The sequence below is a fragment of the Lolium perenne genome, chromosome 4, assembly GCF_019359855.2.
Source record: "Lolium perenne isolate Kyuss_39 chromosome 4, Kyuss_2.0, whole genome shotgun sequence".
In the NCBI taxonomy this organism is placed as follows: Eukaryota; Viridiplantae; Streptophyta; class Magnoliopsida; order Poales; family Poaceae; genus Lolium; species Lolium perenne.
In genome coordinates, this window is record NC_067247.2 from 403712086 (window position 1) to 403739977 (window position 27892).

At 45.1% G+C, this 27892-nt stretch overlaps 1 protein-coding gene across 1 annotated transcript; it reads right to left on the minus strand.

The window, feature by feature from the left end:
- Positions 1–23688: 23688 nt before the first annotated feature.
- On the minus strand, positions 23689–27650 carry LOC139830426 (protein ALP1-like). Its single transcript, XM_071818425.1, has 3 exons — positions 27462–27650; positions 24253–24423; positions 23689–24171 (listed from the first exon to the last, which is right to left on the minus strand). Exons 1-3 carry the CDS (start codon positions 27648–27650, stop codon positions 23689–23691), a joined length of 843 nt encoding a protein of 280 aa, XP_071674526.1.
- Between the last annotated feature and the right edge of the window lie 242 nt (positions 27651–27892).

Consider the following 27892-nt stretch of genomic DNA (forward strand, 5'->3'; position numbering starts at 1 on the left):
AGGAGAAAAAGCGTTACCGTTCTATGCTCTAATCAAGCAAGGAGGGAAATTCCAGTGGAACGAAGAGGCCGACAGAGCTTTCGAGGATCTCAAACGCACAATGTCGACACCACCAATCTTGGTGGCACCCAAGGAGAAGGAACCCCTCTTGTTATACATTGCAGCCACGCCTCAGGTGGTCAGCACAGTACTTGTAGTTGAAAGAGAGGAAGAAGGAAAACTCCATCGAGTACAGAGGCCAGTATACTTCATCAGTGAAGTTTTATCTCCCTCAAAACAGCGATATCCGCAATACCAAAAGCTAGCATATGGAGTGTTTACCACCGCAAGAAAATTGCGGCACTATTTTTCGGCACACCCGATAATAGTAGTCAATGAGGCGCCCTTGTCCAATATACTAAACAATCCAGAAGCTACGGGTCGTGTCTCCCTTTGGGGAATAGAGCTTTCCCCTCGGGACATCACGTATGAAAAAAGAAAAGCAATAAAGTCGCAAATTCTACCAGACTTCATCGCAGAGTGGATGGAATTACAAAATACGGGACCCCCGGATTTATCGAGAACCTGGACTATGAATTTCGACGGGTCTAAGAGATTAGAGGGAGCTGGAGCAGGCGTGATACTAATATCACCTGAAGGCGACAAATTGAAGTATGTCTTACGAATGACGTTTCCAAACGCATCTAATAATGAGGCAGAGTACGAAGCCCTCATACACGGAATGAAGATGGCGAAGGCTTGTGGTGCAACTCGATTAAAAATCTTTGGCGACTCACGGTTGGTGGCTCAGCAAGTCATGAATCAATGTGATGCAGTCAACGATAGTATGATAGCATACAAGGAAGTTTACAACGAGCTGGAGAAGCTGTTTGATGGGTGCGAAGTAAAACACATCAGCAGATTAAGCAATGATGAAGCCGACGTTCTGGCAAACACTGGGTCGCAGTGTCTCGCGATTCCACCAGGCGTATTCTGGGAAGAGATAGCCGAGAGATCTACAAAGTCGAAGAAACCAAAGAAGAAGGAGAAGGATGAGAAACCCTCGGGGGCTATAAAAGCGACACTGGAAGAAGAGGAGGAACATGACCTAGTTATGATGGTACAAATTCCATGGATGCAAGTATACATATCATACATCCTAAGGAAACAAATACCCGACTATCCAGTTGAAGCAAGGCGAGTTATTAGGCGGTCCAAGGCCTTTACTGTGGTCAAAGGGGAGTTGTACAAGCGAAGTATTTCGGGAGTGTTACAAAGGTGCGTTACACCTGTAGAAGGAAGAATAATTTTGAAGGATGTACACGAAGGAATATGCGGTCATCATGCAAGCAGTCGAGCTATAGCAGCCAAGGTTTTCAGAGCAGGATTTTATTGGTTGACAGCAATAGAGGACGCGAAAGAAATAGTTCGTACTTGTGACGCGTGTCAGATATTTGCCGCAAAACCTCATTCTCCGGCAGCAGAGTTGATGCCAATACCGTTGTCTTGGCCCTTTGCTCAGTGGGGTCTCGATATGGTGGGAAAATTACACAAGGCTTCGCCAGGAGGATACGAGTATATGCTCGTCGCTGTCGATAAATTCACTAAGTGGATAGAAGCAAAGCCGATAAATTCGCCAGACGGAGCGTCAGCAATCAAGTTCGTGAAAAGCATCGTTTTTCGGTTTGGAGTACCTCATAGCATCGTCACAGGCAATGGTAGTAACTTTACATCAAAGGAATTCAAGGCATATTGTGCAGAGGTAGGTATCAAACTACACTTTGCATCAGTTGCGCACCCGCAGACCAATGGCCAAGTCGAAAAAGCCAATGGAATTATTTGCAATGGTATCAAGAAGCGTTTGCTAGCGCCATTGCAAAAAGCTCGACATACCTGGCCTGAAGAGTTGCCCAGTGTGTTATGGAGTATTCGAACAACACCAAATACGGCGACACAGGAAACCCCGTTTTTTCTGGTCCATGGAGCTGAAGCAGTATTGCCGATAGAAATAGAGCATGATTCTCCAAGAGTTACAGAGTACGACGAAGAGGCCTCAAGAAAAGCATTGGAGGATGATGTCGACGCACTAGATGAAGCTCGAGACGAAGTATTATCACGAGTCACTAAATACCAGCAAGACCTGAAAAACTACCACAGTCGACGTTTGCGCCCGAGATCCTTTCAGGTCGGTGACTTAGTTCTTCGGCTCACTCAAAAAAGCCATGAAAAACTCGAGTCGCCATGGCTTGGCCCTTACATCATCATAGAAGTAATCGAAGGAGGAGCATACAGGATAAAGGACAAGAAGACAGGGGTTGCAGAGCCAAATCCCTGGAACGTGGCGCAACTCAGGCGGTTTTACGCTTAGAGTCGAAATATAGTCCTCCTTTGTAAAAATACAATGTACTGAAACGCCCGCGAGCTTTCAGACGCACTCTTTTCCTTTTCAAGGCACCGAGTGGGGCTGGAAAGGTTTTTAATGAGGCGGACTCGCGGTGCTGCAATATAGAAAAGATATTGGTGATATACATCTTCTTTATTGACGCGCTCGGGGGCTTGCACCCAGCAGATACTATATATGAACTACCGACAAAATAGAACTTGCAGAACAATAAATTTCGCTTTGGTGCAACACACCTCGCAAAACAATATAGAGACACAGGAAGAACCAATAAAAGGCTCGGGGGCTCGTTGAAACAAAAATAGTTCGAAATATTTGACAACATATATGTTATTTAGAATATACAGGTGTTCTTCGACAGAGAAAAAACAACAAAGAAATTCTTCAATCAGCATTCAATATAGCGTCTATATTGATTCCCGCATTATCTGCATCACCAGTCTTATGTTCAGCATATCTACCCTTCACGAAGAATTCTGCGTCCATCCGAAGCAGTTCGTCCATCATCTTTTCTGCCACAGGGCGCACAACGTCGTCAATCTTGTCAACGTTCCTTCTCCGCTTCGCTTGCTTGGCCAGACACTTGGCGACAATTTGAGTCAGATCAAACTTTGGATAGCAGATTTGTATCATAATCATGGCGAATCTTGCCCCAGCTGCTAGTTGAGCTCGCACAAATTGATGAATACGAGGAGCATCTCGAAATTTCTCCATCAAAGCAGGAAGGGTGTCTGGGATTTCGTTGCGAGGAAACATGGTGCTATAGACTAAAGACAAAGTTTTCGTACAGAAGTCGAGAAAATCGCGGACCTGACTCGCGCGATCTTGAAATCTGACTATTTGGCGAGTTCGCTCAGGAGTGACCCAAAAATTGGCACCGTGCTCACGAGCAAGCCTGACAAGCACATTGGTTCGGGCTTCAACACGCTGATCTTCGGCAGCAGTATCCAAGAAAGAACCTGTTCCACCGAAAACTTCAGCAAGGAGTAAAAAATAGTAAGGTTAAACTAACATATGACCAAGTTTTGCGGAGCATACCCGCCATATCCAAGCTAGCATCATTCATCAGCTCAAGCATATGATTCTCTCGGCGTGTAGCTTCGGCAGCCTCAGCAACTGCAGTTTCCTTCAACGCCATGGCTTCTTGAGCTTGCTGAACAGCTCGTTTCTCATTCTCAGATGATCTTCGAGACTGTTCCATGATCACGAGAATTTGTTTTTTCTTCGACTATAGTTCTTGACGGAGTTCGTCCAAGTCCTCATTTTGTGCAGCACTCGATAAACCTCCAATATATTCGACAGCGGAGGACCTTTTAGAGCAAGACGCCGCAGGCAGGGCAGCCGAGGAATGAGGCCCAGTGGTATAGTTGTCAAAAATCAACTGGAGAGAAAATAATTCGACATCAATACCTCGGCAACATAGCTTTTTCATTAATAAGGACAGGTATTTACATGGCTATTACAAAGAAAGGTTCCTACTGAACTAATGGGGTAGTTGTCGCCAGAGCTACTATGGCGACAGCATCAAAAGAAAAGCACAGCGAAAAAAGAAAGACAAAGTGGTCTACTTGACCTCCGGCTTCGACGAACTAGGAGCCGGAGTTGGCTTGAATCCAAGGAAAGAAAGGATTTTCTTCGAGTTTGGCTTGGCGGCCTTGATCAAATATTGCCATTTCTTCGTCTCCATATCCTTCACATCGCCAACTTTGGCCCAGTCGACATCCTGATGGCTGTTAGCAACCAAAGCTATGGTGCCTTCAACTCCAATCTTCAGGCCTTCTTGTCGAAGACTGGGTCCAAGATCTTCTTTCGACTTGAAGTACTGGGCAAGGGCAGTAAAAGACTCGGGTTCTTCTTTCTTCGCGAAGTAGAAGGGAAAAAGCCGAGACAGAACTGTTCTCGCGTCAGTAAGACCTTGGCGTGCTTCGTCTCCATGGATCTCAAGAAGGGAGAGCGCGTCGAGGAGGCGATCACCTTCAGGATTCTCTAGATCGTAATCTTGCTGCGTTCTCCCTAATAAGGCAAAAATATAGCTCGTCAGAAAACAAGCAAAGGAATCATATGGTTACCCGAGGAAATCATGTTGATCCAAGTACTTACGGACAAAACGTCGACTCTGCGACTCCAAGCGAGTGACGATTTTTTCTTCACGAGCAGATTGCTGAGTAATGTGTTCGCTTAAGGAATTTTCCGCGTCATGAAGCCTTTTTCGAAGACCTTCGACAGCGGCAGCATCTGATTCAGCCTTCTCGCGAGCTTTTTCGCTTTGCTCCAATTTAAGAGCAAGAGCATCAGCACGTTTGTTAGCTTCCGCAAGATTGGCTGGCAAAACAATCGACAATAAACAAGTGTCATGACAAAAAATGAAGGATAATTTATTTAGCAGGAGAAGCAGTAAAAAAAAAAGAAAAAAAGTATAGTACCTTCAAGCTCTTTAGCATGGTCACGATACCCGACGAATTGGGTACCGAGACGAATAAACTCCTTCATCAAAGGCTGCAAAAGAAAAGTAGAGAAAGAAAAATCAATATAGGAACTGAAAAGTGCGACAGTAACAAGCAAAAGAAGCAAAAAAAAAAGGGGAGTCAACAGAAGTGAAAAACTTACATCATCCAGTGAAGGAGTTGTGGAACTACCAATTTGCAAGGTAGGCTCTTTGGCCGGTTCGACCCTAGCCCTCTTGGGTGAAGGGGCACGGGGGCTTGCAATTGGAGTTGGATGCTCAATGTCCTGCTGAGGAGGCGAAGTTTCCTCTCCATCAGGCTGAGCTTCGGAGACAACTAAAGTATGTGACGTACCCGTTCGAGCAGTCGCGTCAATGGGTGGATTTTCATCCTCGTCACCACTACAATAAAAGGCGACAAAATAAGAAACAACATAGACAAAATATCGAGAGTAAGCAACAAAGAGCAGCAAGAACTTACGAGCTGACAAGGGCATCCTCGTAAGGATTGAAAGTTGTTCTTCCTTCAGTAGGAACAACTTCTTCGGCAGGAGGTGCGCCGGCTTTGGAGGTGCCAGAATCGGCAACTTCGTCCCTTTTTCTCTTGTTCCTTGGAGAAACAGCGGAGGGGAGGGAGTGTGTCGATGCGGTAGCCTCAGAATCTTCTCTTTCAGAAGAAGCCACGGATTTCTGAGAACCCGCGACTTCACTCTCAGGGCGAGAAGTACCCTGGTTGTCGTCAGTGACAACAGCCTGTTCTTCGACTTCTCCATCTTCAGGAAGAGGAGGAAGAGAAGCTAGAACTGGATGATTCTACAAGTACAAAAAATGTCGACAAGAAAGTTATGCAGGGGAAATCAGCAAAAGTAACAGTCGACAAATAGTAAAATAATCGGGAAGACAAAAAAGTGGAGAGGACAAAACACTAGTTGGAGAAAATACCTTGGGGAGTGGGTTGGAGACACTATATGGCTCCACACGGCAAGAAGATGGAATAGGATCTTTCTTGCTGAGTGATGAAATTCTTCGGATAAGTTTCTCCAAGTCCTTTACAGAAAGGTCCTTGGAGAGCCTGTTAGCATCTTTTTCGCCAGCATACGTCCAAAGGGGATTTTTGCGAGCCTGTAGAGGCTGCACCCTAATCCTAAGGAAGTAAGCTGTGATTTGGATACCCGACAATTCCTTGCCGCGGGTATTCTGAAGCTCATGAATACGAGACATTAGCGCCTCTGTCGCTGATTTTTCTTCTTCGGTAGCTTCAGCGTCCCAGGAACGGCGGCGAAGAATCTTGGCGCTCCCATTAAAAGGAGCTATGTTGTACTCCACCGAGTTAGCGCTTTCTTCGCGCACATAGAGCCATCTTCTGCGCCACCCTTGGACGGAGTCGGGGAATTTGACGTCAAAGTACTCGACGTCAGGGCGAACGCAAATAACAACACCACCTATGTTGTAGGTGAAGTTGTGGGAGCCATTGCGGCGGAGGTAGAAGATGCGCTTCCACAGAGCCCAGTTAGGAGGGACTCCGAGGAAGCATTCACAAAGAGTAATGAAAATTGCGATATGGAGGATGGAGTTGGGAGTCAGCTGATGTAGCTGCACCCCATAAACAAAGAGAAGGCCACGGAGGAAATCATGAATGGGAGTAGATAGGCCGCGAATGAGGTGGTCGACGAAACTGACCCGATACTCGATTGGAGGCGAGGGATAGCTTTCGTCGCTGGGGAAGCGCAGCGCGTCCTTCGTCTTCATGAGCCCGAGCTTCTTCATCAAATTCAGGTCTTGGTGGGAGATTTTGGATCTCTCCCACTCCAGATCTTCCGCCGCCATCTTCGATTCGGGAGTGGTGTGGCGAGTGAGCCGCGCGCGTGGTGGCATCAACAATGGCGGAAGCGCAACGTGCGAGTGTGGCTGAGCTCAGGAAGTGCTGGGCGCAATGGGGATTTTTGCAGAGGAGAAGCAGAGGTGCGGCGCAAGCGAAAAGGCGAACGGAGGAAGAAGACGACCTTATATAGGGAATTGGCGAATCGACGCACCGTTGGATGGAATAATTTTGAGATGGATGCTGTACACGTGGCTAAGGGGTAAAAGTGTATTTTGACTGTGAAGGAACGGAACAGGCGTTACAGTGCGTGCGCCAGGAAAAGCGGAGGACGTGGGTCCCCCACTTGCACAACGTGTGAACTTGGTGAGGATTTTGGGCCCGCAAGACAGAGAAAGAGCAGTACTCGCGTTTTTCCGATACAGTGGTCGTGGCTATCGTCAGTAGTGACGACACTTTGACTAAAGGAAAATCTCGGCAGTGAGGAGTAAGGGAATTGGCCCACGACTCGATGAATATGAAGATTCGGAAGCCCAAGTTAGTATTAAGGAAAGCTAGAAAAACATACTTGTAATCTTACGGGATGAGTTAGAAACCTTCCCGGACTTTGTAATGTGTGTACTACGAATCCCTCGACTCCACCTCCTATATAAAGGGGAGTCGGGGGACAAAGAAAGGATCGATTCATTGTCTCGCGGAACCCTAGTTTTTACATCGTCGAGTACTTTTCGGCTGAAACCTTCGAGATCTACTTGCCCTCTACTTCCGCTAAAACCCTAGTCTACAATCCATAGGCATTGACAAGTTAATCCCTTGTCACCCGTTCTTGGAGGATCTTGCACTACCACCGTGGGTCGTGGACTATTTTGCCTTGGAGCACCTTCGGGAGGTGTACTTGTGCCCGCGAACGCTGTTCCCATGACTCCAACTCCTGCCATAGCCATATTGTACAACGCTTCTCTTGGATCTCCGGGAGGTGGCCTGGATGCCAGTATATAAGCCTGGGTCGCCATGTATCCGGCTTCCGGTGTTTTGGGAATAATGTTTCCTCTTGTGTCTATCGACATAAAGGACATGTCGAGGTTTTGGACCAGATGCTCCCTCTCACCCTCAGGTATATGCTGCAGCTGAGATCTTCGTCTATTACGAGCTGCCCTGTGACTATCTCCCGAAGTTCCTGATTATCGACTCAGCTCAGTTCTTCGCCTACTCGACGCGGAAGCTGCAGCTTTTCTCTGCTCAAGTATCACCCTTTGCTTCTCCAGTTCTTGACTAGCACGCGCGAGCCTATATTGGTGTGCTTGCAACTCCTCCACCGTAGCGGTGGCGGTCAACGGATTTGTACCGTTCAAGGCTGTTGTCGCTCTGTCCCAAGCTGCTTGCGGTAGTTGCAACCTCTGGCGTGGTGTAGTCCCGACATACTTGGTGTCTAAACCTCGCGTAAGATCAGCGGGATCGATGTATGGATTTCCCAAATCATCGAAAGCCTCTGATGTTTCATCCTCCGGGCAACTTGACTCGCCAATCACGTAGACTTGATGGTATGTTGGCCTTGAGTGATCATCCTCTGGGTTGGTGACACCATCATAACGATCGGCGAAGACCTCCCGAATAAGGGTACATTTGTCGATGAAGCTGAAGCTATCGACGCTTTCCGAGTCGCTGTCCAGATCGGAGTCCGTGAACGACTCGGATGACATCCCGCCGAAAAGATTGGCGAAATCTTCGCCGGCGGCGGGCTTGATGCTGCTTGTTGACTAAATTTTGCCGCCGCTCGACTTGGTTGACGATGATGATCTCGAGGAACCAGAACCAACCGCTAACGGCCCCGAACGGATCGGTGCCGCTAAACGATGTGATCCTTCTCTCCCGACGCAAAAGTAGAAGCTCCCGAACTTCATCTCCATTGGCTCTTCCAAATAGGCATATGCATCCAAACGGGCGGGAGGGTGAGGAACAAAATCAACGAGACCAGTTTCGATCTGTTTACCTCCGTCCATCGCATTGCTTGCCACCGAAGATGTCGATGATGTTGAACGTGCCATCGAGATCAGCTCCTTGTCGCCTCTAGTTCCCACAGACGGCGCCAATTGACAAGGTATTAACTTGTCAATGCCTACAAGTTGTAGACTAGGGTTTTCGTGGAAGTAGAGGGCAAGTAGATCTCGAGGTTTTCAGCCAGAAAAGTACTCGACTGGTAGAAAACTAGGGTTGTGTTGACAATGAAATCGATCCCCTCTTTCTCCCTCGGCTCCCCTTTATATAGGAGGCGGAGCCGAGGGTTTCGTGATGTACAAGTTTACAAAGATCGGGAGACTCTTTGATTTCGTCCCGTAATAGTTACAAGCTATTATTCCTAATACAACTCTATTTTTCCAAATCGACATTTAATTGGGCTTCCGGGCTTCATATTCTTCGAGCCATGGGCCTTCAGTAAACCCCGGGTACCTTCTTCGGCAGGCCCATTGGGGATGCCTATGTCAGTGACAAATATAACCACATATCATAAACTCTAAAATTTCTTTTACTCTTAAATAAGTACACACCCATAGTGGATGTCTATTATGTATAGCAAACAAAATTATGTAGCTAGCATTATTTGGAAAACACAAAAAAGCGGCCACTCTCTTTGACGATGCCCTTCACTTGTCTGGTCAGGTCCTTCCATCAATGTGCGACTACTTCTTTCGAGGCGTCAAGGGTGGACTGTACGGTTGGCACGTGCCATATTCGAGTTGGGGCTGTGTTTGTCTTGTTTCGGTTATGAAGCGGTCTAGTGGCTCTGTGTCCTGACCTCTCGCCATCCCGGTAAGATATGAAAATGCGAGTCCTTGTTTTTGTGCTTTTGGGTTGTGCATCGTAAGACGATGGGTGTCATCTACACGGCTTTGGGGCCCGGTTTTCCTCATAAATTGGATCTATCTTCCATCTATTCAATGTATTTAGCGGCTGCTAGCATTAAAAGAAGCGGCCACGAACTAGTATTAGAGATGCGAGACTTGACCATGGAATAGTAACAGCCTTCAGAGTCGTCGGCTTCAGGCAACGCCGAGGATTTGAACTTTGGCTTAATGAGCTTGAAGTTGGTGCAGAACCAGCCAAAGCACTAGATGAGGGGTCAGCGCTCTAGATGAGGAAGAACATGACGCACACGTCGGTGAGGAACGGGAGCAGCGGTGCAAGGTAGGCACACGGTGGGATGATGTATCAATGCGGCTGAGGATTCAAAGCGGTGGCGACAGGTCAGAAGAGGAGGCGGCGGTAAGTCGGAGCAGGAGGTAGCGGCAGGCCAAAGCGGGAGACATATATGGGGATTTCTCCTCGGGAGAGAGGAAGAAAAGAAAGAAAATGAGAGTAGGTTAGAGGAGAGAGGGATTTGTGTCACTGCATATGGGACAGGCCATGGATAGCAGTGGACCGCAAACCTTTATGCCTCGACCCAAAGTTGGACCAAATTTGGTCTCATGATGGGTCGTGCGTGGAAATTTTGACCATTTTGGTCAAGCCGCTCGGTTGGGTATTTTGTGTCCATCAGAGATATCCGTTTAGGTCACGCTGCTAGAGATGCTCCTACCCGTCGGATGAAAATGGATCCATGTGGGCCTACCTAGCTCATTAAAATTTCCTACTACTACATAGACTAAGTACACGGACAATTAACTAATAAATGAATAATATGCATACATGGTTCTGTTTTATTACTATTGGCAGTTTTAACCAAAGTTTTAAATAGCGGGCTATTTCTTCACTATAGCATCACTATAGCAGATTCACAAGACTCATGCTAAAGATAAGCACTTTTAGTATTAAATAGAATCTCTCGCTAATAGCTCACTCAATCACGCTAAATAGGGCCAAAAAATAGCGCTATTTCTCCAGCTAAGCCTAAATATTTTAACATTTAAATTTAAAATTTAGATCTAATTATGTAATATGCATTTATTCACTACTTTTATTACTAAATCATCATAATTGTTGAGTACATTTTTCGTATCATTGAATCATTGAATTTCTTGTCATATTTATAGATGATATGAATGTTTGATGCCTAATATTTTTTAGGAGTTTTCTTGTTTTTTACAAAAACGCTAAATGACTTAGCTCCGCTATAGCTTCCTTAGCGCCTAGAAAATACCGCCGCTAGGAAGCATAGCTCGCTATTTAAAACATTGGTTTTAACAATAATTTTAATGTATTTCTTAGTGACTAGTGTAAAGGTTTTCTTTCAGAGGTTGGAGTTGCCCATAAAAGTGTCGCTCGATCTCAATCTTCTTTTGATTGTCCACTATGTAAGTCATGACCGTGTTGTTACAAAGTACCGGTGGAGCGAGGAATATACCCACCATAAGTAAGCAAAAAATCAAGAGAATCAAGAATAAAAGGAGGAGGAACCAAATAATGGGTGGTGATGATAGGGGAAAGGCTGTCATGAGAGAATAACTACATGCTGCTGCTGCTACTACTACTACTACTAATACACGAAAGCTGATCATGTCCTTTCTAAAAAGCCCCTACCTTTGTCACCTCAGCTGCAGTCTCTACTTCATGGGGTGCGATCTGATGTGATGGGTTCTGATCTGGGATGCCACTGCAATCCATTGCACCTTCTAGGTCTTGAGCTTGCTTGCCATGCATGTTGTATATCAAGGAGAAGAATATTTTAGCTGTATACCAATCCTGCTTAGGGTTACAGTTATACTTTTGAGGTAGTAGCATGGTAGGTCAAGTGTACCAACAAATAGAGCAGCAAAGGATACTGGTAGCAGGCAATAACATGACAAAGTATAGCACTAAACGGCGGGGACGAGTGGCCGTGTAGTCCCCGCATGCCCAGACGAACTAATACTAGTACTACTATACTGCTCCACTTGTATTACTATCTGGGCTTTGAGATGAAGTACAATAATGTTTAGTCAGTAGACTATCAAAGTTTAAAATTATATTTGTACTTAGTTAAAGGAATGATTAGAGAAAACAAAATAAGTGGGCTTTCATGCAAGACCAAATCTAGCACATGCGGTAGACACTGTGAGAGTGAAAGGTGAAACATGTGTTGAGAAAATAATATTTTAGTACTTAACTATTGTACATACTAATTATAAGTTGCCTATAAATGAAATAGTATCTTCCATATAGCCAAATGTCAGCCCTGCTATTAAACCTGCTCTGAGATGAGGTTGAAAACATTCCGGCAAATGCTCACTTGTACGTGAGGTGAAAAATGTATATATAGAAGCTCGAATTTGATACTCCCGGTTCTAAATGTATGCCGCATCGTCAATAAATTTAGAGGTATTTTAGTTTGCTATATAAAACCTAGATCTATAATAAGTATCTAGTGCTCGATCTACCCCGATGGAACGTTTGATCGATCAGAGCGTACAGATCGATAACTCAAAATACTTCCAAGGAGACATACTCCAAGTCATAGTATATATGCAGATGGCAGGCAAGATTCTAACAAAAAGGTAAAGGGGTACATCTAGTTTATGCCGATATGTTTGTTTACCAGTTCATGTCCCGATCGATCTGCCTAACTTTAGTTCATTAGAGTTTCTTTTCCTGGCGGGGCCCCCGATTTTATTTTGCAGGGTCGTCGCAGTAGAGCTACCGGCATCGAGTACCAGCTAGCTAGCTAGGTGGGCGATTTACACAAAAATAACCCAAAAGTGAAACTATAGCACAGACTAACCTCTCGGGCAAACTATTTCATCCATCTAACCCTTTTGTGTGGCGCCCCTCTCATGGGCGCCACACAAGCCCGAGTGGCGCCCGTGCCTGCGGCGCCACTCTCCCAGCCGACGTGGCGTCGTCGACGCTGAGCTGTGCGCCGATCCGACGTGGCAGGATGTGTGGCGCCGCTCCCATCGGCGCCACACATTGAAAGTGTGGCGCCGCTCGGAAGGGCGCCACACATCCAGTTAAGTGTGGCGCCCGAGCCGCCCCCAGCCCGACCCAGCCATTCTCCTCTCTCTTTTCTTCTTCCCTCAGGAAAGGCGGCCGGCTCTCTCTCCCCCCTCCCCCCCCCCCCCCTCAAATCCCTACTCAAATCTCTTGGATTTCGTCAGATCTGTCCGTGGAGATCGTTCCCAACCCGTTCCTTGAGGTAATCTCCTCCGTTTCCTTTCTTTTCATCCATTGATTTTGTGTATTTGGTTGAATCTACATGTGAAACCCTAGATGTGGATTTTGTTGATTTGAGGGTGGAGATGGATTTGGTTGGATGTTAGGGTTGTTGAAGTAGGAGAAATGGTAGTGTGCTAGTTTGTATGGGTAGATTATGTTGATTATGGTAACTAATGAACACATGTGTGTATGTGTTGTTCCCATTATGCTAGGGGGATGGAAAGAATTGTTCATGTTCACCATGTGGACAAGGATGCTTTCTTGAAGGGGAACCTAGAGCCGGACCCGGAAGAGGTTGACTTGGTGTTTGACCTTAGCCCTAGCTTTGCGGAGGTGGTAGCACAAGTGAGGGTTGAGTTGAATTGGAATGAGCCAAATGATGGTGTTGAGCTAGAGGGAAGGCATAATGTTGGGTTTGGAATGCACACCCGTTGGAAGACAATGCGTATCAACTCCGAGCAACGTTGGTCCGTTTACAAGGAGACGGTGGCCGAGTCACAAGACAAGGCTTTGGAGTTGTTTGCAACCAAGACGGTTGATGCTCGTATCGAGCTTGACCTTAACCGGCGCTCCTCCCCCGTTCAAGCTAGGAGTCCGCCACCCATGAGCCAAGAAGAAGCCACCGAATCTCCCATTGTCCAATCTCCCATTGCCCAAGATGCACCGTTGGAGGAGGAGTATGACGAGCATGACGATGGTGATGATGGTTTCGAGATGAATTACAACAATGTCGGTGATTTGGATGCATATTTGACGCAAGAGGATATGGACCACTCCATTCCTTATTCCCGATGCTATGCCTCGGACTCGGATGATGATGGACCCGATGAAGAAGTTGATGAGGATGGCTTGACGGCTAAGGAAGCCGAAAGAGCCGAGATCTTCAAGAAGGTAACCGGATGGGATATTCGGATACCATTGTTCCGTGATGTTAGTCTTGCGGATGGAGCCGTGGTTGATGGTGGCAAAAGTTTACTTCTTGGAGCTAGGCCAATTTCCAAGAGAGATGTGGATGCTAGGACGGCTATGATCTTTAAAGGGCTCACGTTTGATACCTTCTTGGAATTGAAGGTATGGTTGAAGGAGTTCTCGATTAAGCATCATCACCCTTACACCATTGTTCACTCGGACTTGAAGACGCGGTACACTATTAAATGTGTAGATAAAAGGTGCCCATGGGTTGTCCGTGCAAGACCTTTCAAAAAAGGGCCCTCTTGGCACATAACAAGTTGTGTAGCCACTCACATGTGCCGGGGGCCGAAGCTTGATGGCAATGATGCGCAGCCGGACCACCGTCAACTCACATCCGAGTTCATTGCATACAAGCTCTTGGCGGAGATATCATCACTTCCAACCATGAGCATTAGGTCCGTGCAAGATACGGTGAAATCCCGGTTTGACTACGATGTCAAGTATGGGAAGGCATGGAAGGCCAAACAAGCCGCATTCAAGATGTTGTACGGTGATTGGGAGGAAGCATACAACCGAGTCCCTAGGTTGTTGTTAGCGATGGCCGCTACTAACCCGGGCATGGTTCATGTGGTGGAGCCTTCTAGTACCAAAATGACATTGCATGACGGTAAAAGAGTGAGGGTATTTCACCGTGCATTTTGGTCATTCAAGCAATGCACGAGGGCATTCGAACATTGTAGGCCGAACATGTTATGACAATGTTGACTGGGTGTATCAAGTGAATGAGCCGGGAGGCACCACACAAGGTGGTGTCCAACACGGAGGCCGTGCTTTCCGTGTGTCCCTAAAGACAAGTGAATGCACATGTAGGAGGCCATCTTTGCTTCATTTGGCTTGCTCCCACTTGCTCACAGCGGCACGCACTAGACGTGTGGACTATAATAACGTCCTCACCGTTCGGGAGTCCGAGTTCTCCATCGAAGCCACAAAAAGGACATGGGCTCCAAGGTTTTCTCCCTACTTGAACCAATCACAATGGCCGGAGTATCATGGAGTGCAAGTTTGGCCCGATCCAGAATGGAAGGTTGTGAAACGTGGAAGAAGAAAGACAAAGAGGTATCACGGAGATATGGATAGATGGGGTCATTCGGGAAACAAGTTATTCCAAGAGGCTCGCGAGCCAACTAATTGTGGATCATGCAATAGTAAGGGGCACAATAGAAGAAAATGTACATCCGGCAAAAAGTCAAAGGGCAATGATGCTAGCACAAGCCAACAATCAAGTAGCCAACAAGCTTCAAATCAACCTCAAAGCCAACATGCTCCTAGCCAACAAGCCCCAAGGCAACAAGCTCCAAGCCATGAAAGTCCAAGCCAACAAGCTCCTTCGCAACAAGCTCCTTCGCAACAAGCTCCAAGCCAACAAGGCCCAAGGCAACAAGCTCCAAGCCATGAAAGTCCAAGCCAACAAGCTCCTTCGCAACAAGCTCCAAGACAACAAGCTTCAAGCCAACAAGCCCCAAGGCAACAAGCTCCAAGGCAACAAGCTCCAAGGCATCAATCACAATGGCGACAACCTACAAGGCAACCAAGGATTCATGTAGGGCTTAGTAGAGGTCGCCATGGTGTACGTCGGGGTGCTAGTATGCTAAGATACCTAGCGGGGCCTTATCCGTATGTGTCTCCAATATATTAATTGTATTCTACTTTCTATTTTCCTATTCCGTGACTAACTTTGGTTTTTTCGATTTTGTTTTCAGATATGGCAACTCAACCCACCAAGGGGAAGGGGGCGTGGGAGGGCAATGACAAGGAGGACTTCGTTTGGGAGGAGGCTGTGAGGACGGTGCGGAAGAGGGAGAAGGAAGAAGTTGCGAGGAAGGAGAAGGAGGAGCACGAGAAGAAGATGGCCGAGCGTGCCCATATGCAAAGAGAGTATGAGGAATACCAGAGGCGCGAGAAGAAGAGGAATGAGAAGTTCAAGGCTGAACGGGACCGCTTGGCACGGGAAAAATTCCTGAGGAGCTGCCAACTTGAGGAAATAGCGCGGGCGAGGGCCAATAGGATGCACCTAGAGGAGGTGGCTAAGGAGGCTGAGCGCATCAAGGAGGAAAGAGCTCAAGCGGAAGCTTCAAAGACGGAGGAGCGCCACCATTTCTTCGACTCGGTGGTTCAGTTGGCTCGTGACATAAGGAAGAAGGAAGAACTGGCTGAAGAATCTAAGAAGAAGAAGGCGAGGGGGAGGGAGCCTTTGGCACGCAGTGATGTCCGTTTGGTTAGGTTCATGTTGTCGAACATTTATGTCATCGAACCTTGATGTTCTATGAACCTTGATCTTCTCGAACCTTCGTGTCATCGAACCATATTTTAATTGGAACCTTCATGTTGTGTCGTACCTTATCTGAACCACTATGTTGTGTCGTACATGTTGTGTGCATTGTTGTATTGAAAACTGTTAAAATAAGGTAGGAATTTGCATGGTCTAGCACAAGTCAATGTGTGGCGCCCTTGCCACGGGCGCCACACAGTGCAGTGTGGCGCCCATGTCATCGGCGCCACACATGTCAATTTATATGTCGAACACATCCAGGGGCTCCGGACGCTTAGTCCTTAGCCGTTTTGGCGACCCTGTTTGTGTGGCGCCGATGTCACGGGCGCCACACAGTGTGTGGCGCCGATGAGAGCGGCGCCACACATCCTGCCACGTCGGATCGGCGCACAGCTCAGCGTCGACGACGCCACGTCGGCTGGGAGAGTGGCGCCGCAGGCACGGGCGCCACTCGGGCTTGTGTGGCGCCCATGAGAGGGGCGCCACACAAAAGGGTTAGATGGGTGAAATAGTTTGCCCGATAGGTCAGTCTGTGCTATAGTTTCACTTTTGGGTTATTTTTGTGTAAATCGCCAGCTAGGTGCCGCACATTATTTGCATACTGTCGCCACGTAGCACTCACCGCACTAACCGCAGCATACTGTCTTGGCGCCTTTTTTTCCAGAAATTACACGATTTAATTACATACAGTACATGAGAAAGTAAGATACTGTACCAGTTTGTTGCTAACTTGGGTTAAGAGTTACTGTATACCCATAGTTTTTATAGGAAACTAGGTAGGCAAAATCCTTACCCCGAACGCGTGAAAGAAACGAAAGGAGGAAAGTGAGTGAACGTAGCTTTCATTAGGGGGAAAGCATGTGCATGTACTGTGTTTGCGTGTATCTCACATGTCAGATGGATACAGTGCCGCAACTATCAACGGCATATTGAGAGCGCATCGTTTATACACTACAAGCTCAATTAGGCATGAGACTTTATCTTGTTGTGGTTGTGCAGCTTCTGTACAATCACCTTCATGTTCTACCTCTCTCAAGAAAAATTAAGTCCTCTAGTTTAGTTCTATTTAGAAAGAACAAAACAAAATTAGGAAAACCAAAGGCAAGCTTACTCCGCTTCTTGGAGGAAGTTAACACCCGGGATCAGTTTTAATTTTTCGGAATTGATGGGTTAACACATTGTATAGGGCGCTTACCATTCCTAGTCAACCGGTTATCAATAATAAGTACATTTGAAAGATGAAGATACCACTGAAAACGAAAGTTTGTGCATGGTACCTTCGTCGCGGTATGATTTTAACCAAAGACAACCTTGTTAAACGCAACTGGCACGGTTGTAAGAAATATGTTTTCTGTCATCAAGATGAGACAATAAAACATCTTTTTTTCAACTGTAGGTTTGCTAGATCTATATGGTCAATCATTCAGATGGGTTCTACCTTACACCCGCCTCGTAGCGTTGCAAATATATTTGGCAATTAGCTAAATGGGGTAGATACTAGGTACAAAACGCTTATCAGAGTGGGCGCGATTACAATCGTATGGACGCTATGGCTATGTAGAAATGACAAGGTTTTCAATGACAAGAATTCTTCTCTCATGCAGGTCATTTACCGATGTACGGCTTTGCTCCGTTCATGGTCGCCACTTCAGCGCTTGGAGGACCGAGACCTCTTTATGGAGGTAGCTGCACGGTTGGAGAACGCGGCCAAGGAGTTTATTTCCCAACATGGGTGGCTGCATATTAGGCGGATTGAAGCCAATGTAGCATAGTCTAGTTTGGCTCTTTCGATCGATCTTTTATATTTTTGTTGAACGGCTGTATGCATCTTAGTTATGCAGAGGTTGGGTGTAATGTTTGAATTTTTTGAGTAATGAAGCACCCTTTATCGAAAAAAAACTTACTCATGCAGGACGGTCATGAGAAGCATGGCTCGCACGGAGCCACTGGCCACCGCCTGTTCCCCTCGGCTACCTTCCTCGGCTTGAGGTACTCCACCTCCACATAGACGATCAGCCGGCTGCCGCTTCTCAGCGGCGACCACGCCCGGCTCACGTAAAGGAGAGAAATGAAAATAAAAGACATCTCAGTCAAATCGGCATGACATGAGGGCAAAAGGGCGCCTATAAATATCGGCAAGCAGCGCGTAATGAGAGTCTTGAACGATAGGGACGACCAGAAGAGGGACGTGGCATCAAATTAGAAGGGTTAGATCGCATGAGAAAGAACACCTGACGTTACGCTAACAAATAGAGTTGAGGCCACACATAGAAAACCTATGGGCCTGGAAAAAATAAAGGAAAGGAGAGGCAACAGTAGAGATGGCACTGGTACCCATAACCGCGTACCCGTCCGGTAAAAAGCTAATATATGTATGGGTATATGACAACAAGTTACCCATGGGTATGAAAATTGAAAAATTGCATACCTATCGGGAATATAGGGTATGGGTATGGGATTATAGAACTCATACCCGCATACCCATTTTACCGTCCAACATTTTATAAGTAGCTAGGCCAATGTAATATTCTAACATACTTAATATTTCTCTGAGCACACATTCACGTAGCTAGTTTGTACCTCACGCTTCCCGGTCCCACAATTGTTGGTAGGTTAGTGAGGATTAGACACTATTTAGGATCGCTTCACCTCCTGTCATCTGATTTCCACGGTATCTTTACGTGATCTCACATCTTGGTGTTTTGCTATTTATGAGCAAAGATGATGTTTATGAGAATGTGTTGTTGTCTATAATATGCTCTTGTTCGTAATTATGCGTGTTTGCAATGTGTTTTTTATAAATTATGGTAACATGTTTTTATAAATTATGGTAACACCTGATTTTCACGCCAAAAAAGGAAAGAAAAAGGAGGAAGTTCGGATCTACAATAAAGATTTGTGGATTTACAGTGGCAAAAATGCATATGCGGCATTGCTAATCAATCAGCAGATCCGGACAAATTTTTTATAGGTTATAATTATATTTCTAAGAACATCCCTATACAATTAAGAAATTAACACGACAAACTTGCTTGTTCAAGGATTAGTTCGACCCATTGGCATGTATTTCTACGCCGTTCTAAACAAATTAATTTAACTTTGTCTATATAAGCATATACCTAAATATTTTTAAGTATTTAGATATATACGTTTCTAGATAAAACTGAACCAATTACCTTGTTAGATAGGAAGTGAGAGTGGATAAACGGAGACCGAGCTACTGTAACCTTCTTATTTCAAAACATTCAAAAATCCTATTTAAAAAAATCTGAAAAAGTCTTAGAGATAACCAATGATCTTTAAAACAAGTGTGTAAAATCTCTGTACGAACTATATTATATTCTATGCTACATAAAAAAAATATAAAAAATTATATATTATATATTAAAATGTGCACTATTCACTATGAAAATTGGCAGATTTTATCATTTCTGTGTAGTCTAGAATAGAAAGTGGTTTGCGTTGAGATTTTGCACATTTATAGTACACATTATTGGCTATCACTAAATATTTTTTCAATTTAACTTTAGAATACAAATTATAAGTATTTTAAAATAAAAAGCTATACGTAGCTTGGCGTCTGTTTTAAATTTCCTATAATGATTGATGTCGTGCATGCAGTTAGGGTTCAGCTAGCGAGCACTTTTTATATGGCTTTGAACCGTGATTGCACATGACATTTCCTTCCATGCACATTGTATATGATGATGGATACTTTGAATAAGATTCGTGGCCCCGTCACCTGATTGGGAATCTCGAAGTGATTAAGGAAAGCTAACGGTACTTGTTGTAGCAGTTTTTTTTGCGGGTAGCCGAGTATGGATGCATGTGGACAGTATCCATTACCCGACATGGCTGGTTTTCCTTTAGTATTACTGTTACTGTCCCTGTCACTGTCAGGCTTGGTCGGGGTATAGTTCGTGTATTGGATTAAGTACCCACAATTAAAACTTACTTTAGAACTTGCAATAGTAATCATGAAATTTCCAACTTAAATCGTTTCTTATTTTCGGCTTGCATAGCAAATGGTCATGTTAGTATTTGACGAAGTAAGTTCTAAAGCAGAGTATTTTTTTAAAAGGTGTCTTTGGTTGGTGCAAATGAAACAAATGTACGAATTCAGGGCGAGTGGTGAGTGATAGAAGTAAGTACATTTGGTCTTCACAGATGAAATAAAATGAGTTTTAGGTTAATGTTGAGATTCCTATGGAATGGAGGGTATATCAACACGTTGCATAGGAATTTGATGACCGCAATCCTCTGACTCAAACGAGTTCATAGGATTTTTTCAGATGGCTTAAAATCCTCCAAAATTATTATGAAATTTCTCCAATTCAAAGAGACCCTAAGATGTGTTCGGCCAGGATCATTTTTTCTAGATTGGTTGGGAGCATGCTAACACTAGGACTCACTAATATAGTGAGCAAATTGACGCTGACCAGGGCCTCTTTCTCTGCATGTTCTGACTTATCTCCTAGCTTTGCAAAAGATGTGATGTTGAATCGTTGCATGAGCTATCTATTTTCCATAACTTCCTAAATTTGATTAAATTGAATTGTCATATGAACTATAGTATTTATATGTTTGATTTTTTAATTAATTTGTGTGTTAATAATTACTATGCAATATAGTTGTTTCATTTTGTAAGTTTGGACAATTCGATGCAAAAATAGACAAAAATAAAAGATAAACAGGTCGGCCAGTTGGGGGTGACACTCTGGGCAACCGCTCCACGGTAGGGTTATGTGTCTTCATGTCTATAAACTAAACACAATTTGATCCAATCTAGACGCATATCATTGAATTCGGTAACAACATCTTCTTTCATCATTTGGTGGACGATGAACTCATCGTCGCTATCCGAGGGCTACCAAATCAAAGTATGAAACAATCAAACAATGAAACATTCAATCAACATTTTCCACAAAAAATTTAGAAGAAATATACTTATTCAGTCAAATGGCAACTCGTCCTCTTCTTTCCCCTCTGCCTGCTATGGTGCCAATTTTTTCCTTCTCTTTTGCAGCATTTTTCACACTGTTTTCTGGTAGAAAAGATCGGATTTTGGAATTTTTCTACTACAGTTCCATTTTTTTTACTATACTCAATACTTCTACTACTCTTAGTTCGGAAGATAAGTTTGTGCATAATTTTATCTAGACCATTTCTGCAAAAATAAGTCTTACTATCATGTTGTTCCTTGGTTGGGTCAGAGATAATACCAACCTTGAACCGGTGACACACTCTCTCTTGTCTATGAATGGATGAATATAAATAACGTACTAGTGTGGTGGAGTGTGTAGATTTGTGACTCTGCGCATGATACTTGTTTGTTTGCGTGTCAACTGTCGAGGAGGGTTGGGACAACGGATGGAATTGATCCCTGTCACCCTCGCTCATCTCATTACTTCCTACTGTACTTAAGCCAATTACTAACTGATAAATGCATATGCATGCATAATTCTTATTTAAAAACTATATGTGTTTCTTTTCCTAGGTGTATTTGTTTCTTTCTACACGTTTGAAATCGTTTTTACCATAAAGACATGGGAAGTTCCAAGCTTTTGTTTTTAGATGGAGCTTCCCATTGCAAGTGTCACTTTCATTTTCCTTTTGATTGTCCATTACAACATGTTACAATGACCGGTGGAACAAGACATATCCTCGGAGTCATAAATACATACAATAATTCATGGATATATGAGATGTAGAAAAAAGGAAAAGAACAAAATAGGAGGGAATAAATAATGAGTGATGATAGGAAAGGGGCATGGGGAAAGGCTGTCATGAGAGATTAACTACATGCTACTTGAAAGTTGTTGTCCCCTACCCAAGAAGTCCATATTACCTTTATCAGATGTGATGGGGTGCTAATCTGGGGTGCCACAGCACTCCATTGAATTTGTCTGGAGCAGATTTTGTGCTTGCTCGTGTTTTTGAAATGGAGCCATCTGTCCTGGCCTAATTTGGGCACCTTTTCGCCAAAAAATTACCAAAGAAAGTTGTATGAGTATTTTATTTATTTTCTGTATAAAATTCTCCCATAGCTAGGTTAGTTAGTTCCATTGGTAGTATTGTAGTATCATGGTACCGTGAAAAAAGTAGTATACAACAAAAAATGGAGAATTAGTACTAGTGCAAATGCTCAAAAGTCTTAGAGATGAAAATATATTCTAGCAAAGTGATCATTTTATTGCTGAGGTGAAACATGTATCGATGGACGTTGGATCGATAGGAGCATAATGCCAATTAGTTTGGAGAAAGAGATTTAGTTAGAAATACTAGAAGTCAATGTATATGTTATGTTATGGTTCAATGAAATGAAACGCAAAATCTCTTGCGTTTTCTCGAAAAAAAATGTATATGTTATAGTTCTAGATGTAGATGGCAGGCAAGAATTTCCAACAAAAAGGTAAAGGCATCTATTCATGCTGGTATTTTTGTTTATGCCCTGACTGATTCCCTGAAAGGCCCCTTCAAAATGTACCGCTAGTTGATATGTGGGTGTCCTAGCTTCGTTTTCTTTCCCAGTGGAGCTGTCTCGTGTTTATTTGGAGGGACGCGCTAGTAAAACTACCAGAATCTGCTATTCTCTTCAACTCTAAAATATAATAGTTATCGCAGGTTCAGTGAACCAAGATAAATTTTAGCCTATATTTTATCTAAATCCACGACAAATATTTAGAATCAGAGGAAAATATCTGATAGCAAATAAAATCAAAAGTTTCATACAAAAACAAACTTGAATTAAATGATATAGATAATTTAACGGTAGCAACACTTCGCCAGGAGATGACGACCCGTACTTGGGACTAACAAAAATCTAGGAAAGCGGCAGCTAGGTCACATGCATGCATGCACCACGTAGCGTAGTTGTAGCTACTAGTACTGTCGTCACATGATCCAACCGGTTCGATACATCAATTTGACTATTCGCTGCTGGTTAATTATTTTCATTCTCATTATTCATGTAGTACTAGTTTGGAAGAGAAACGCTCGCATCGCTCCAGGGCGGGGCGAAAGCTTGCTGGCTCACTCACTGAACGCAGTGGTGCAGGTACATCTGCGCGTTTAAAATGAGTCATAGGTCGGAATTGGCCTGTTTTTGTTTGGGCTGCATTGGCTGGGTCGAAAAGGTCTTTCTGTTTGTTTGCCTGCAGTCAACCCGAAATCTTGATAGAGATGAGATTAGGTCTGTTTGGTATCATCCAGGCATGCCTAAGGTTACATCTTCTCTACAACGGGTAGCCTTATCATGTTCTCACCTTTCATCACATATAAATCACAGTTCATGACAGTTGCAAACTTACGAAGCTAGCAATTCACGAAATTATCCCTAGCTAGTACGAATGGTAGTTCATAACACGATACTCCCTAGCTACTACAAATAGCAGTTTATCATAACGGGGCCGTTCAACATACGGGGATCGAATAGGGGTTCGAGAAACAGGGGATCATAGGGGTTCTTCTTCTTCTTCTTCACTTCTTCTTCACTTCTTCTTAAATGGTGGTGTTGTCTCTGGCTTCCCACATTGCGTCTGCCCACTCTTGCCTCTTCTCCTTCCAGGCATCATTGTCGCCTGCGTCCACGCCATGGCCGGTCTCTACTTCATCAAAGTGACAACCTCTTCGAAGAACTCATCCTCGCCCCAACCTAGGATTCAGTTGTGAAGAATGCATCAAGCAAGGACCAGCTTTACTTGAGTGTCAAAAGTGTGGAACGGTTTCTGGTCAAGGACCTTGAACCTGTTTTTCAATGCAGCAAAGGCCCTCTCAATGGTGACTCTAAGGCTTGAGTGTCTAAGATTGAACAACTCTTTCGCATTCTGGGGTCGGTGCTTCGTAGAGAACTCGTTGAGGTGGTACCTTGTTTTCCTGAAAGGAGGTAGAATACCAGGTCGGCATGCATATCCAGCATCTCCAAGGTAGAACTTACCCTCAGGGATTTGCAACCCATCGGGCCTTGACAAGCTGTCGGCCAGGATGCTCGCATCATGAGCTGAACCCTCCCACCCAGCAAGCACGCAGGTGAACCTCATATCGAAACCCACAGCTGCTAGCACGTTCTGGCTGGTGTAGTGCTTCCTCCCGCGGAATGCTGCAGACATCGATCTCGGTACCTTTGCGGTGACATGAGTACCATCAATAGCCCCAATGCAATCCTGTAAAAAAAATAGCACACAGTCATGTTTCTGACAGTACCACACATCTGATAGGTAGAAGGAACATGATTTTGTACTAACCCTGAAATAGGGGAACCACCTGTAGATGTTCTTGATCTTGGGTGGTCTGTTCGTTGATGCTGACTTGATCATTTCACCTCTGAGCTCCCAAATTGCGTACAACACCTGCTGGAAGTACCGAGAGATAGTCTCTGTGGATCGCCTGAATGTGCTATGGATGACTCTGAACCTCTGGTTATGACCAACGACATGAAGAAACATTGTGACTTGTTCTTCGACAGAGGTGTGGATGCTATCAGTCAGCAGTCCTCTAGTCCTGAACATTTTCACAAGTGCATAGAAAGGGGCTCTTCTCATCCGTAGCATCTGGATAGCCTCTACACCCGAGTCTCCATCCACGAAAAGTTCCGTCGTAGCTGCCATCGCAGACCCTAGCTCGGGAGGGTTCTGAAGCTCTTCCCGGCACCCTGCCGGAGGGGGGGATCATCACCGGAGGCCTCTACATCGCCATGCCTGCCTCCGAAGTGATGCGTAAGTAGTTCATCACTGGACGATGGGTCCATAGAAGTAGCTAGATGGTTGTCTTCTCCAATTGGTGCCTCATGTTTAGATCTTGTGAGCTGCCTATCATGATCAAGATCATCTTTATGTAATGCTACATGTTGTGTTTGCTGGGATCCGATGAATATTGAATACTATGTTGAGATCGATTATATACTTGTCATATGTTATTTGTGATCTTGCATGCTTTCCGTTGCTAGTAGATACTCTGGCCAAGTAAATGCTTGTGACTCCAAGAGGGAGTATTTATGTTCGATAGTGGGTTCATGCCTCTAGTTTTCTCGAAGAGTGCCAATAACTTCTAAGATTGTAGATGTGCTGTTGCTACTTGGGATAAAACAACAATATTTTGTCTAAGGATAATTCTATTGTTTACTTTACATATATTGCTTAATGCGATAATCTGTTGCTTGCAACTTAATACTGGAAGGGGTTCGGACGATAACCGGAAGGTGGATTATTAGTCATAGATGCAGTTAGGTTACGGTCTATGTATTATATTGTAATGCCCAAACGAATCTCATAGTAATCATCTTGTCATGTATGGTCTTTATTCTATCAATTGCCCAGCTATAATTTGTTCACCCAGCATGTTATTTATCTTTATGGAGAGACACCTCTAGTGAACTGTGGACCCCAGTCCTTTCTTTTATACTGATAAAATCATCATGTTCTGTTTACTTACTGCAAGCAAGGTTCTCTTTAATTCCACTGCAAACAATCATCATCTTTCCACACTATACATTTAATCCTTTGTGTTCGGCAAAACCGGTGAGATTGAAAACCTCACTGTAAGTTGGGGCAAAGTATTTTGGTTGTGTTGTGTGCAGGTTCCACGTTGTTGCTGGCGTCGGTAGTGCACCCTGCCAATAGTCAGCTAGCAACACCTTCAGAAGTCACGCATTTCTCCTACTGGTCGATTAAACCTTGGTTTCTTACTGAGGGAAAACTTTCTACTGATCGAGCGATACGCTTGATGAGCAACCCAAACCAACAAAAAAAAGGTCTACTGTGCTCATCATACCTTCCTCTTGGGGTTCCCCAACGGTGTGCAATCTGCGCTCATCAGTCCCAGGGGTGCTTTAAGACCCGTGCTATGCAAGAACGCGATTGAGCCCAGGGAACCAAACGGACCAAAAAATGTTGGGCCGATGCGAGCCAAGGGGCGCTCAGGCTACCAAACGCGCCCTTGGCTGCCCCCACCCCCATCCCTCTTCCTTCGCATCTCCGTGCCACCGTCGGAGAAAGTTCGCGTGCAAAGCTCCTCCCGCGTATAGCAGGTGGAGGGCTCTCATCTCTGAGCGCGACTAGCAGCAGCAAGGGCCTCCTCTTACTTGTGTGGTGGGATTTCGAGCTTCGTGGCGGTCTTGGACTGCGCGGCTCGTCCGGCGGAGATGGACGCCGGGGCGGAGTACCCGGACTTTTTGGGTGACCTTGGCGATCTCTGCGGTCGCAAGGGCGGCACGATGGCTGGCTCGAGGGACTCGGTACGACTCACCCCTTCATCTCCCCGTGGTGCCGGTGGTGGTGGTGGTGGTGGTGCCCGCTGGTATCTTCGGTCTGCTGTTGGGAGTCGGTGGGCGGCAGTGCAGGATGCTGCCGATCTGCCTAACGAAGGAGGCGGTCATTGTGTTCTTCTCACATCAAGACGGTGTTCTGCTTGATATGGCTGGTGAACTGTTCCGAAAGGATCCGCTAGCGACCTCCGTTGGACGCATGATGCCTGTAGATGTTGGATCGGATGGGATTCGGCGTGTGCACCCATAGTTATGGCCGTGCGACTTCGGGAGGGAGTGATGCGAAACTTCTCTATTTGATGCCATCATGGGACATGTTGGTTTTCGCCTTACATGGAGAAGATAGTGGTAGAGAATGTTATACCAGCTAAGCTCTGAGGTCTGGTAATCGCATACTGAGTCCTCGTGATGAAGAGGACATTGCTTGGTGTTTCTTGACTTGAAGTAGTGACATCAGCAAGCGGGGCCGGCAACACAGAAGGGAGTCTTGTCTTACAGGATCAAAAACCAAGGTCTGACATTAAATGGTTTTATGTGACAATAGCCTTATTGCAGACATTGTTTTGAGAAGTTGGACTTGATCTAAGGTAAAAGTTCAAGATCTGGCATTAATAGTGCCTGCCAAATGGCCTGTAGAAGGTATTGTTTTGAGAGCGCGAACTTCTAATGTTGTATTGGCAGTGATTTGTGTTGCAGTTACAAGATTTTGATCACTGCCGTGAGATTTTTTTTTTGTTTTTTTATCATTTATTTAGTAGGGTTGTGTGTAGTAGTGTCTTTAGAACGTTTTCTTGTAGCAGAGATTGGATGGAACTGGTATCTTAGCGGTATTAATATATTTCTTTTATCAAAAAATACTAGTTTGGAAGAATTTTGTTTGGAATTTTAACTGGATTTTCTGCAGAGATTAGGTATTGATTCTTGGATTGTTTCGTGTGAAATTCCTTGGTAGGATCGAAGATAATATCTATCTTGAGTTCGACCATGTGACAGACGCACTTTTACCTATGAATGTTGCGTGTCAACGGTAGAAGGGGCACTGGATGTAATGGATTCCTGTCGGCATCGCTCATCACCATTTCCCACTTGATTATATCTTTTTTTTTTTTTTTTTTTTTTTTTGCTAAGAAGGAAGACGACATTACAACTTCGAGCTTACAGCAAGATCCAGAAAAAGAGCAAAAAAAAGACCAGCCTGCTGGATCCCATCGGCGTCGATGCGCTGAAGCCGTCGGTGGCGCGCCGCTGCCGCTGCTCTGCAAATCCTTGGATCAGAGCCAGCCCCTTGGCAGCCGGGAAGTCGCCGATCGCCGGATCAGAAGATCCTACTCCAAGAACCATCGTCGACGACGCGAAGAAGAACATCAACTTGACCTTCATCTTGATCTGACGCCGGACCCGTCGCCTAATCGAATCCGGCCGGGGCACAAAGAACTCAGCAGATCCGTGGATCTCCGAGCTCGAGAACGACGACTGCTTGACGAAGAAGCTCCGAGGGGCGCCGTCGCCGGAGGGGAAGCACGCCGCCACCAAACTCCAAACCGGTGACCACCCCGCCTCCGAGACGCCGCCGGCCGGTACCAAACCTACCCCTACACTATGAACAAGCCTAGATCCGTGGT